The sequence below is a fragment of the Abrus precatorius genome, unplaced genomic scaffold (genome assembly GCF_003935025.1).
Source record: "Abrus precatorius isolate BTA unplaced genomic scaffold, Abrus_2018 Scaffold10, whole genome shotgun sequence".
NCBI classification, from domain to species: Eukaryota; Viridiplantae; Streptophyta; class Magnoliopsida; order Fabales; family Fabaceae; genus Abrus; species Abrus precatorius.
This window is the reverse complement of record NW_020874292.1, coordinates 20,809,345-20,823,377: the sequence shown is the minus strand read 5'-3', so window position 1 is coordinate 20,823,377 and position 14,033 is coordinate 20,809,345. Positions and strand designations below refer to the sequence as shown.

Here is a 14,033-nt window from a genome sequence, read left to right as displayed (position 1 = left end):
CAAATTGTTAATAAGGGGTAAAAATGCAATCAATTATATATTGTATTTGTGTATGAAATGCATCCATTCGAAAAGTCACGTTTACAACAATTTGCTGCTTTAAATAGAATGTCCATATGGTGATCTAGTAGAGAAAAACAAATATGTTTTTTGTAGTATGTGAGGAATAAATCTTATTTCGTCTAATCTCATTATCATACTTTTAACATGTGAGAAACCGTGCTAAAAAAAACAAATACCATAAATTAACGATAGTTAATATTGCGAATACACACATATATGTATATATAGAGATGAATAAGTAATGTTTCAATAGAATAGACACAATTATTTGTCATAATTCAAAAATAGTCATTAAATAAATCAAAGTAATATGAGCAACCCAATAAAATTATTACAATACTACCTTATTTCAAATAGCAAAAAAAAAAAAAAAAAAACACTACCTTATTTCAAGAAAAATTGTGCAAAGACTTTGCCTACGCAATATATTTCTAGATATAATAAATTTAAAATAAACTCAAGAAAACTCAATTCTATGCTTTGATGACAAGTGTCACTCTTTGAATCCACCTATATAACAATTGTCATGCTTTGACCTGATCAAAGATTCGTAAACTCATTAATATTTCAACTTTGGGCTACTCTTTATTGCCCAAAACAATTCACTTTTATTTTCATAAATATTTAAGAAGTTGTCAAACAAGATTACATGAGAAACTGTATAGCGGAAAACAGTGGACATGCACCCGAATTCTGTTTATAACAATAAGATATTATGTAATGCCCTTTATTTTCCTCGTATTTCATTACAGTGGTCGTAGGCTAAAGCTACATTTTCCATCATGGTCTTGAAAAACAGCTCCAAAACCGTAAAACATATCTTTTACCCGATCATCGTATGGAAATTTCCATTAAACTATTTGATGGCTGTATCTGATTAGATGGGTTAACGGTATTTGCATGGGTTATAATCATCACGAAGTATTTAAGACATTAGAACAACTTGGAAAGGCTTACTTTGGCGCACACTTAAAAGCTTTCATATAATCCAGTAGTGAAAATAAAACATTTGGGCAAAAATTTCGTCTTACGAATGACTGTAACATTTACTTTAATTCTTTATAAATATGAATATGAGTCATCGGTTAAATAAGTTTTTTAAATTTAAATTTTGAAATATTAGTTTCTAAAATTAAATATCGTCAATTAATTGTCATATTAAATTTTATATATATATATATATATGAACTTTAAACGACATCAATGTATTTTGTGTAATATTTTATCTTTTTTTTTTTTATCCGTTTGAATTCAACCACAAAATTAAAATCAACGAGTAAGCACTGCACTATTGGTCCAACATCACTGATCCAAATAGTATTTTTCTTTTACTTTTTTTTTTTTACTTTTTTTAAGTCAAATTTCACTCCGTTAAACTCATCTTCTTCTCCTTCTTCCATTTATAATCACACTCATCTTTCTTTCTTTTTTCACAAAGTGGTTCTAAATCTTAAAACCTCACTCTCTCATGCCCTCCAACAATTTTCCCTTTTTTCTAGCAACATCGTTTGGTCCTGTAATTCTAAAAACCTATTATTCAATATACTCATGTCATAATATCTTATTCATGAACAACGTTCATGTTCACGTGAGTGAATCTGAAAAAGATAAAAAAAAGGATATTGTCCAAATAAGAAGTTTTAAATGGAGGAGAATCATCGTATACAAAGACAATGTGTGGCGTTGAACTCCAACACTGCAAAAATTGTTATAACGTTAAGCAAACAAACACGAAACAAATGAAAATATCAAAATAAAAAAATAAAAAAGAAACAAAAGAAAAGAAAAAAGTTCCTTACTTTAAAAATCCATTTGTGAAAATTGAGAACATGAATATGCATGTAAATGAAGGTGAAAAGCAAATAAAATCATGCAAGGACAATGACGCTTGGTTGAAGAAAGATCTTCTTCTTCAACGTTAAGGCATAATCAACCATTACCTTTTGCTCAGAAAATGGCATCATTTTGACTTGTTTCTCATCTTCTTCTCATGGTTTAATTTGAAATTTTGAGAAGGAATAAAAAAATTATGTTATTTTAAATCCGTGTGGATGTCTACATTTATTTTTTTTGGAACTAAATTTTTAAATCTACAATTTTAAAGACTAACTTCAATCAGGTCGCATATTTCAAGAACTAAAGTGAGAGTTTATCCTTTTTTCAGCTAACTGGAAATTTTGATATCATTTAAGAACTGTAAATTAAATTAAAAGGTGAACCACGCCAAATAAGTTCGGAAGCATCTATAAAATGATCTCTTAATTCTTAATCTTTTTCACATAAAAGAGATAGTAGCTACTGTTACACAACCTTTCGCTTTAAATTTTCCTATGAACCTTCCATAACTTCTTCCAACAGCAGGCTACACCATTTGAGAAAGGACCAAGCTGATGAATGCGGCATCCCAAATAATGGCATGAGGCATATCTAACTTAGTCTTAGCCATTTCTTGCCCAATGCTATGAATATACCTCGTGGAAGCCCGAAGCTAAATGGTATATATCCTTGATCTATGCAACTTCAAAGAGCACAAAAATAGTGTCAATTAGGTCCCATTTCCATTTCCTTAAACATATTGGAGCATTCTTCTCCAAAGTGTTGCGAAGACTCCAATGTATAAAGACCAGTGAATTAGGAAGCCAATTATCATACCATATCCCTGCACTTTCCATCTCTAATGCTCCCCCATCCTCCTTTCCAAATTTGGTTTTTGGATCAAGGATTCTTACCGGAGCAGCAGGGTTGGTAACCCATTTGGCACATGAAAGATCCCTTAGGAAAATACTGCCCTTTTGATATCTTCCCCACCAAGAAAGTACGTAGGTACAATTTTCGTTTCCCTCCTCTGGAAAGCCACTTATGAGAAAAAGGTGTAGTTCTCATCTATATTAACATCCTTACACTCGGATAACATGTGATTTAATGACACAAGGCTCAAACTTGAGGCTTCTATGTGGTAGAAAGGGAGAGGTGACGCAACATGTGTAGGTCCAAACTTGGGGGCTTTTTTTTTTTTTTTTTTTAACAGTTAGAAAATCAATTTACACATCGCAATTGAAAATACATATTTGAATTAAAAATATGTAATTTAAATTCATTTATGTACATATATCAATTATATTTAACAGCTCAAATCAATTTCATTAAATCAATTCTACACGATTATAAATCAAACGGCCCCCCAAAATGCATTATTAAACAAGATTTGTTGTAACAAAATGCCCAAATGAGACCAAAAAATGGAGCATCCCATCGGCAGGCTCATCTTCTCTGTCTGCGATTTACCTTCATCATTTGGAAGGCATAAAGAGTGCAATAAAGGAGGAGAATCATATTTTCACAGCCAATTACATTCTCAAGCAGGAGGTCGTGTTGAAAGAACACCGTGTGTCAACTCATCAATTTTACGAGTCTTTTCTCAGCAACACTAGCAGTCTTATTCTGCGGTTCAAGAACGAGAGCATGCTGGAAATCTGCATGGTATGAGAAAATGACAAAGCAAAGGGAACAAAATTAAGAATAAATAAGGTGCATAATCCAAAAAATTATTGAATACACCTTATAAACTGATAAAAGTTCACGGTAATGGTGAACAATGAGCCAAGAGTTGGCTGTTTAAACTAAAGCAAAAATGGCTATTACTGGACACAAGATAAAGCTCGCCCTACATCAGTGCAAGTTTTGAGTATTAACTAAGACATCCTAATATCTACACTGGAGAGCTCTACCTCAAACGAAACCTTTTTCACCTACCCTTATTACTTTGCCAAGCATAACAGTTTCTCAAAAATGAAAAGATCTAAAGGACTAAAATAAGTACAGACCAAGTGGATTTAAATATAATTTTTCCTGACTCTGTATCATCTCCTGTAGTTAATAGTTTTGTTGCATATGTTTTTACTATCAGCATGCTCTACAGGATCCATAACTCAGAATCAAGAAAACAAACTTTTTAGATATTAAAAAGTTCAAACATTGTTGGACAGCCTACACAACATCAAAATTGACAAATGATGGCTGTTCTGAGATATATCCTTGTCAAGAACTCTCACAGCATTCCAAATTGGATTCAAATGACACGCAAGACAATTTTTAAAAATTGATACACACCTTTTAGAGCCTCCTTATATCGAAGAAGGGATTCTCTAGCAGTTCCACGTCTCAGATATGCCTTCACATTCTGCATTAAAATAATAATGCACAGTCTTGAATGATATTCATGTGCTATAGATGTACAGTGTCAAAAAACTAAAGAAATGTATATTGGAATCCAGTATACAATTAAATAAGCTCCTAAGATAAATACCCACAGGTGCAACCAGCCTTTTGATGTATTAGAAGATAAACATTTAGCATATTTTATTAGGAAGACCTTACCAATGACTTATGGTCATCACAGTTCTTTTATAAAAAAATATAATAATTTAATCATCATCATTATACATGAGATTATAGAATAAAAAAATTTTCATTATTTTTGTCACTATCACATGCCCATATTCTCACCTTCTTATCATGTAATATGGCCTTATCGCAGTCCTCTTCAGCTTGCTGAAAGCTACATAGTCCCAGAGTATACATTATGCACAGAAATGGTGAAACTACCAATTTAAAAGAACAGGAAAAACCCCATACCATCCTAACTCTAGGTAAGCAGCAGCCCGGTTGCAGTAGTAAGTTGCATTCATCCCGTTCAAGTTGATAGCCTCAGTGTAGAAATTGATAGCCTTATTCCACAGCCTTCCTTTGAAGGCGACATTTCCCTGAAGATATGCCTCTTTTAGTGATCCATGCACATTCTGAAAACCTACCACCGTTCCAAAACCTTTTCCCCATGTATAACAATATACCCTTCTTGAGAAGCTTAGATTCAATTATCCACCCAAGATTTTAAACCAAAAGCTGCTCTCAAATCACACTGATCCCAGCACACATGTACTGAATAATGACAACATTTTATGGATTCCTCAAGGCTGAAATTTTTACTTTTTTTTTAATGCGATAATCCTTTTGTTATTCAAGAAAAACTTCAACAAATAATTGACTTCCAATCACAAATGATTGAATAATACCACAAACTTCAAAACCATTAATTTTCACAAAAAGGTTCAAAAGAACCCTGAGAAAATACTAACAAGCAGCAGAAAACCTCCCCTTCTAATAATATTCTCAAATTACAACACAGCAGATTATAACCAACAAACAATTTGAAACATAATAATTTAAACGTAATATTAAACACACAGACAAGTGTTTCCAGAGCCATTACTTTTTCACTCAAATCTCAACGAAGTCACTTTTATCATGACATTTTTAATTTCCTGAAGTCAGACCTTGTCATCCATCAGAGTATCACACATGACTTATCAAAACCCCTTTTCAGTTAAAGCAATCTCTTGCTTCTGAACATCAGATAGGATAGGATTTAAACATAAACTACTAAATTCAACTTGAGTCAAGCTTTAGAAACTGAGCTCAGGATTAATTAAAAATTTTCCTTGGAATGATTCAAATTATAATGTTCAAAATGTTTAAAAAATGAATTTTACAATTTAAATGATTCATAATTATTTATTAGAATTATAAATTCGTAGAAACATAACAAAAAATATATATTTAGTCAAGCTGGACCATGAACCCACAAATCAAGTATCAGGAGCTCTAGGTTGGCTTCATTAGTCATAGAACCCAACATTCAAGTTCACATTCATCATTAATCAAGTCTCATGGATTTTACAAGATAGACATTTACAAAAGAAATTTTATAAGGGATCCTAATAAACAAAATGCTAGACCAGAAAATATAGAAGAAAATCTGAGAGAACAGTAGCTGGATAGAGGCCCAGGTAAGCCCAAAATATGGTATGTGTATTCTAGAAAGAAGGGACTAACCTAAAAGGTCAAGCTGGCAAGCAGTTAAGAAGTTAGTCTAAGTCTTAGTTAGAAAGTATAAAAGGGAGTGAATAACCAAAAAGAAGGTAGGGAGTTGCTTGTAAATTTTGATTCTTTCTTGATTGAGCAATAAGATTCAATCTCATTATTTTATTCTTATCTTTTCTTTCTTATCTTTGAATCCTAATCAATGTTGTCAAAACTGCAATCAAGATTGTAGGATCTTATGATCCTACGATCTTCTTGAGGCTCAGCGATCATAATCGCATGTAAGATCAGAACCTGTTGGGATCACAGTGAATCGTGATCTCTCTCCATAAGATTGTAGGATCTGCAATTAGATCCAATCCTTTTTTTTTTTGGGGGGGTCAAATACAATGGTGTCGCATCGCAGTGGTCAGCTGCTATTTCAAGCATGTTGCATGGCATTTCAGTATCGCAGCTGTGGCAGATACTACAGCAGTGGAGACTGCAGCTTTCTGCACGTGTCTTATTGATCAATTCGCGTAAACGAGTTTCAAACAAAAATTCGTTAAGGACACAACCCTAACTAATATGAAAGGCTATGGATATAGTCTACATCGGCTAGTCATTTGAAGAAGAAAAAGACCAGCGTTAGGCCTCTTCAGCTAATAGATGTGTCAAAGACCGTTGCCAGGTTCAAGTGAACGCTCAGTAGCTTGAGCCTGGCAATTAGACCGGGGTTTTTTAAAAGCACAAAATTGTCCCAATTTTTTGAAGTTGCAGAACCATGTATTAGGAGTATTTTGGAGTTTTTACGTCAAAACCAAAAAAACTTTAAATGGGTTTAAAGAAACCAATTGCGCCTCTTCGCATTTTTGCACCCTCTTTTCTCTGACCCTCTAATACTGTGTGACCCATCAACTCAGTGGTCTTCGATGGCTTTCCGGTGAGCAGCTGGTGTTTCCAAACTAAGTTCTGATGTTTTTGGCAAACCACTGTTCTTCGACCCTTGTTCTGCATTTTCTACCTCTGTTTTTCCTTTTGTTTTGTTGTTGTCCCGCACCGCAAGTTGTTCTCCTCTCATTGTCCTTTTCTCTTTTTCTATTCTTATCTTTTTCTGTGTTTTATTGGTTTTGGTTTCTAAACTATTTTGTTCCTTTTTTTTTCTGTCTAAATCTTTCCCTATCCAGTTCTAGTTTTATTTGGTCTTTAATGTTTTGCTACTTTAAGGCATTTAATTAGAGGCTTAATCTTATTTATTTCCTTGTTTTTTATTGTTATATATTTATATATTTTTCTTAACTAGAAAATGTCATGAATTGTTTGTTAAATTATGTGATTTACAGGTTAATTTCTTCATCTATACTATTTTCTATTCCTCCATTTATAGGATCTTACTATCTATTTTATAATCCTACAATTTACAATCTTTTACCCCCGCCCGCTCCTAAGTAGGATCCCAATCTTGACAACATTGATCCTAACAACTAGTCCAACCTACCAGATATATTCCCATGTCAACAAGAATGAGTGAGAGGATCGATGTCCTCAAATCTAGGGTTCAGCAAGTGGAATCGGCGATTGTTGTTCTACAGACTTCTTATCATGAACAAGTGAAGCGACAAACAGCGTTTAGCAAACCAACGGAGGAAATGCGGTGATGCAACAAATGTTATTTAGAGAAATTCAGAAATTTTGCAAAATTAGAGAAGATCAAAGTAATAGAGCCTCACCAAATTAGCAAATGGGGTGTGTTAGTTTTGAGGAATTCCTTTGTCCAACCCAAGGTGAAACTTCCAGCTTTTGATCAATCCTACAAGATGGATTTGCAAGGTCAAGACTTACTTTGAGGTACATGAGACAACAGAAGCAATGAAGGTGAAGTTGGCCAAGTTATGCATGGAAAGAACCACTATACACTGGTTCAATTTGTGGAGAGAGGAGGAAGAACCTATGTGCGACAATCTCAAGTAGGCTTTGATTGTCAGGTTTGGCTAGGTCATCTTGACTATCCGTTTGAGTGTTGTTTTTGTTGAAACAGGAGGGTTCAATAGAAGAGTACATTGAGGACTTCGAGGTTTTGGCATCCCAAGTCCCCAAATTACCTAAAAGTCAATATTTAGGGTATTTAATCTACCTTCTTTTCCATTATTCACTCCCCTTTTATACTGTCTAACTACCAAAGACTTAGACTGCCTAACTGTTTGCCATCTTGACCTTTTACGGTCGGTCCCTTCTTTCTAGAATATGCAAATCATATTTTGGACTTGCCTCTATCCAGCAACTGTTCTCTCAAACTTTCTTCTATATTTTCTGGTCGAACACAAAATGCTAAAAGAGAACTAACCTTTTCCTTCAAAAGTTCAGAAGTTTCCACAGTACCATTTCTATCTGGTAGTGGCAAAGCATAAGCAACACTAGCTTGCTCTTGAAGAGTTGCATACATATCCAAGACCATATCAAGAAGAAATTTATCAGCTCCATGTGCTGAGATGAATGAAACAGAAACACAACAATCATTGTGATATCCTAATGGAATTGCAACCTGTCAATGATGTAAAAATCAATATAAAATTCAAGTGAAGTTTCAGCAAAATAAATAAAAATTGAGGGAAAATATCTTTCATTCTTCAGAGCCTAAAGATATCAAATTACCTGACAACATCCAGAGATACTAGCAATGCTAGATAAAGCAAAAGCTCTGTCATGAAACTCAGAAGAAAACCCTTTCTCCGAATTAAGCTTTAATGGATTGTCTGCAACAGTGGGAATAACTAGTATTCCATCATCCTGTGGAACAGTCAAAACAGATGTAAGTGCATGGCAAGGACAAATACAGTAGGCTTAACAAAAATTATTTGCCATTTCATAATAACCAGATATCTTGGTCATCTTCCAAGTTAATGAAATTCCATGTTAGAAGACATACCACTTCATCCAAAATTGATATGAAAATGCAATACTGGACTCCTAATTTATTTTCATGTTTTTCTTAACCTTGTATATAACAAGTTAAGAAAAGTCAATTTCAATACCAAAAACTCAAAAATGGAAAAGGAGGTTGACACCCACATATTAGACTCCTTTTTTTTTTTGGTGTAGTAAATTTAACATCATTTGAAACTTTATGCCATTACACTAGAGCATTATTGACGAAATAACTGCAGATACTATAGTACCTTTAGCAGACGTTGAAAAGCACCTCGCATCTCAGTTCTTACTTTATACAAGGTTTTTATATTATCATGTGTAGTATTCATGGCTGCAATAACACGATCAGACACACCACGCCCTAACCTGGGTTTGACAGATTTAACCCATTCTTCATGATTGGTTTTGAATTCATACCTGGAGCAGATACAAAATTGCAAATACAGGATTATATAAGGCCTGCAACAAAAATCTAAAATGGAATATACTTGTTAAAAAAATGGGTATATTAGTCATCAGCTATATGAAAAACATTAACTATAATGCAATACAACATAAATCCAAAGATAAAATATGAAGGATAATTTAGAATACCATTGTAAAGAAAACATAACCGAAGTGAGAGCTTTCAATACAGATAGTCCATTTTGTTGGGGTGTTGATTGTTCACGAAACCCTTTTAGACTGGGCACATTAGAAGCAATATACTGGCAGAGATTCGTATGCTTTGGAGACTGATCTACACAACCAGAAGAACCAAAAGATTTCATTGTTTATAATACACACAAATTTGCTTTTCATCTGGTCAAGACCTTCAGAATGCTTTTACCCTTATGAACAATCAAACTTAAATAATTTTATTAAGTATGTGTACGAAAGAATCATAGATTGGTCTTCAGAGGTCTGAAAACTTACAACCAGACAATTTCTCAATAGCTTTGCCAATGATGTATACTGTCTTCTGTGAAGGAACTTTAGATAACTGAAAAAGATCATCAGCGACAATAATACGCCTTGTCCTATTGGGCTCCACCAAATTCGATTGAAGTAAAACAAGTCCAACATGATGTAGGACAGATGGATCCCGGGCAAACCATCCTACAATGTAATTAAGCAATAAAGGAATAAACAGGCATAGAAGAAAATACTACAACTTTCTGTGTACCAAACAAGAGCAACAATGTAGTCCCTACTCAACACACCGAGCAGTAATCTCTATTTAAGGTATATTACACTGGGATGGAAACCAAGTCCTTCAGCATATGTGCAAGACATATCACATTGATTTCAGAAAGCATTGCCAACCATATTTTGTTATATAGGACTCATCTGTAAGTTTTATTAACCTATGTATTTAATTTCTTAATTTTCTCCATGTAACACTTGTCACATGGAAAAGATGATGCAGAATCTGATGACTTTTGAGAGATAAATTAAAGGTATATGTGGATAGTTCTAAGAAATAAAACCTCATAATACAGGACAAATTTAAAAGCAAAGCAACAAAATCACATAATTAAGCATCATACCAACAGTGTCCAAGCTTTGTGCATTTGGAAGAACCCCGATGGTGGATATAACCCCATGAGATGGTCGAAACCCAAGAATACCACAGAATGCTGCTGGAATTCTCACACAGCCTGTTGTATCAGTACCTATAAAAACACAATATTTTTCCATGTTCAGAGACTTATACAACTATACTTGAGAGACAAAATCCAAGCAAATAGATTTTATAAGCATTATATAATTGCAATTTGTAAGTGTCCATTAAGTCTATCATGGATCAAAAAGAAATAGACTATGCACAGCAAGTCATGCTGCAATACAATATGAAAGAGATCGCAAACACAGTAATAAACTATGAGTTGGAATCCAGAAATTCGTGCATTCAACTATCAGCATGTAATGTGTATAGATCACAACCACCATGGAACTGATTTTTCAATAAAGGTAGGCAAACTTAAACTCGTTTTTACCACTGAATAAGATTTCCAATTAGGAATAAGGAAGAAAAGTGTATATGTCTATATGGAATTTTTTTTTAATGAGAAATTTTAAAAAAAAAAAGGTTAAGAAGAAAGAATGAATTCAAAATTTGAATCTTACAGCTGCTTTGGTTGAAGAGGTGGCCTTATGATTTCAAATCATATTTGCATGCTCCCTCCTTCCTCTCAGCAACCAAATGAAGCAGCCGTGTAATTCTTACTAACTAAATTAAGATTCAAAACATCAATTCCAATCCAAACACTTGAAAATTGACAGATACATCGTGATGTTCTCGTAGAAAAATGATCCGTATGAGGACTATGGCAAATGAAGTACAATGAGGGAAACGCCACTTTTAAGAAAAGTTGGGACATGGAAATAAGTCAATTAACAGTACAAATCAAATGACTTAAACTGAGCAACAGACCAAATTATACACCCAGAAAGCTTAAAGGAAACTTTCCAGGAATCCAAGGCCCTATGCCGGTAAACAAGAAACAGGCGTTGATTGTTATATTGAACTGTATAGGCAGGCTAGTAACAATTAAGAAAAACACATTAGGAAATTAAAAAAGAACGATGATCAAGTAAACCTACCAATAGCAAAGTCAACAAGGCCAGCAGCAACTGCAACAGCTGAACCACTGGAAGAGCCTCCAGGGATATAACAGGGCATGTTAGGATTCATTGGCGTTCCATAAAACTTGTTCTCACCGGAAATCCTGCCACGCCACGCAGATTCCATACAGAATGAGTAAAGTAAACGAGATCACAAGAAAATAACAGTGACAAATGAAAACGAAAGGTTACATACCCAAACGAGAATTCATCCATAACGGTCTTACCAACACAGGTAGCACCGTTTCTGAGGAGAGCAGTGATGACAATGGCAGTCTTCCCAGCCTCCTCGTGCGTCCTCTTCCAGTCAGGGTTTCCGAACCCCGTCACGTACCCTTTCACATCGAATCTGCGACGATCATGAAAAATGAATGAAACAGAGCAAAAAACGAAGCAGAGGGAAGCCAAGAGAGAAGAAACGAACATGTCTTTGATGGCAAAGGTTAGAGCAGAGAGCGGTTGCATTTGGTTTGGCGGCGCAGGCTGAGGGAAGGGAAGAAGCTCAAAACGGTCGACGAAAGCACCGAAGTGGTCTCTGGATGGCTTGGGTTTCCGTCGCCGACGAGTCTCAGCGAGAACGACGACGCCGGCGAGTCCGATTCCGAGAAGGAGCCAGAGTTTAGGGTTGGAAGCATTGTCTTTGATGAGTTTAAAAGGTTTGGACATTATCATTAATTGATTATACAAAACAGAAAGGGTTTTAGTTTAGAGAGACGCTCGAACGGAAGAAAGGTAATCAACGCTATTGCTATCGTGCGCGGCTCCCGAATGAACTTTCAAGACGACACCATGCCAGAGCCCCCCGCGCCAATATTTATTACGTGTGTTGTGTGCGTTTTCGTTTCAAGAAGTAAATTATCAAGTAGACAATTAGATACAGTTTAAAACTTTATTTATTTATTTTATTTTGTATTATTATACGTTAAAAATTAAAATATCTCAAAATAAATTACATGATCTGGGAAATTTTAAAAATAATTTTAAGAAATTTTTTTTTTAAACTTATATCTCTAGTCTATATATGACACCGATTTCCAAATTTATTTTTATCTTTAAGTATGATCTTGAATATTTTCAATGTAAAAGTGTTTATTATCGTTGTTATGTGTTTATTATTATTCAGATTTTATATAAAATAGTTTATATCATTATAAATGAGAAAAGATATTTAAAACAAAAAAAAAATTAAGTACGAGTGATAACAATCGTTTAGAAGTAACAATAGACACACCAAAACCTGTTATAAATGATTATTTAGTATGATTATTTGTTGTTTTCATTTTAGGCTAATTACCCTTTGCCCCTTGTTTTTAATTAAAACCGTGTGACTTTAGTTTTGTTTTTTAACAAATTAAATCTATTTGTTTAGAAATTTGATTCTTTCATATTTAACTTTTCTTTTACTTAAAAGTAGTCTCAACTTCATTTTTGTTATTCAAATAATTAGACATTTATAATGAATTTAAAATAGAAAAGAAATTACAATGATTTAGAAGTTAAAATTTTAATTAAAAAATATTAAAAATAAAGTATTTAGTAATACATGAGATTGGGAGTTCAAGATGAGAAAAGAATGAAATTTTTTTAAATGAAAATTAATAGTTGATTTATTAGTTTTAAGAAAAAATATAAAATTATTTAATCAATTCAATTTATAAAAAATTTAGTGTTTTAAACAAAGAAAAGTAATACATAATAATTAAAGAAGTAACATGTTAAATTAAATAAATAACTTCTAAAAGATTAAAATCACACATTAATTGTAAAAAAATAATAAAATGTTTGTATTATTTTAAACAATTTGGGATATCTTGAGAGAGCAAAAGTTAAAAAAATGTTTAATTAAAATAATTATTTATTGTTTTAAACTACAATTAATGTTAATATTTAAAAATAACTTATTCGATAAAACAGTTTTTTTTTTTTTTTACAAAAGTGCTAAAACTCCAAAGACATCACAACTAAGACTTCATTTTAGAGGTGAACAAACCTATACTGTCTAAATTAAAATAAGGTCAAAGATACAAAGGAGCCATGTCAAAACAAGAGAAAGGGTTACACAATTCAAGGCCTAATTTGGCAAGCCTATCAACACAAAAATTGGCCTCCCTATATGCATGGCTGAATTTGATAAATTTAATCTTCTTAAGCAGATGCCTAATGTAACACCCTCTTTTCATTATTTAGAAAATTATGTTTTAATTGATATTAAATAGTATTAGGATGTGTTTAGAAGTGAATTATGAAGAGTTTTAGAAGAAGTGGTGCAGGGAATCTCGCTCAAGCAAGACTGAGCGCTCAGGAAAATGATGTTTCAGGGCATTCTCGCTCAAGCAAGATAATTCTCACTCAAGCGAGATAGGGAAAATTCAGCTCAACTGTCACCTCGCCTAAGGCGAGAGGGATCTCGCTTAGGCAAGCTGAAATCTCGCTCAGGCGAGATGAGTTGCTCAGGCGAGGACTCACAAGAAAAATATTATACTCTCTATAAGTCATCTCGCTCAAGCGAGCATACCAGAAAAACATTGAAAAACCATTGTCTGCAAAACTCACTTAGGTGAGATGTATCTCACCCA

The 14,033-nt window shown here is 33.6% G+C and overlaps 1 protein-coding gene across 2 annotated transcripts; it reads right to left on the bottom strand.

Annotated features, from left to right (window-relative positions):
• Window positions 1-3,089: 3,089 nt before the first annotated feature.
• LOC113872985 (outer envelope protein 64, mitochondrial) lies at window positions 3,090-12,291 on the bottom strand. 2 transcript variants are annotated; one of them, XM_027510912.1, is made up of 13 exons: window positions 11,882-12,291; window positions 11,654-11,806; window positions 11,437-11,561; window positions 10,380-10,505; window positions 9,766-9,948; window positions 9,445-9,589; window positions 9,099-9,267; window positions 8,575-8,709; window positions 8,267-8,464; window positions 4,699-4,826; window positions 4,570-4,621; window positions 4,174-4,243; window positions 3,090-3,536 (listed from the first exon to the last, which is right to left on the bottom strand). In XM_027510912.1, the coding sequence occupies exons 1-13, from the start codon at window positions 12,127-12,129 to the stop codon at window positions 3,454-3,456; spliced, it is 1,815 nt and encodes a 604-aa protein (XP_027366713.1). In that variant the 5' UTR covers window positions 12,130-12,291; the 3' UTR covers window positions 3,090-3,453. The 2 variants fall into 2 exon arrangements, 1 of the variants encoding a protein (XP_027366713.1); XR_003505926.1 differs by having other exon boundaries at window positions 3,122-3,536; window positions 4,174-4,287; window positions 11,882-12,230.
• Between the last annotated feature and the right edge of the window lie 1,742 nt (window positions 12,292-14,033).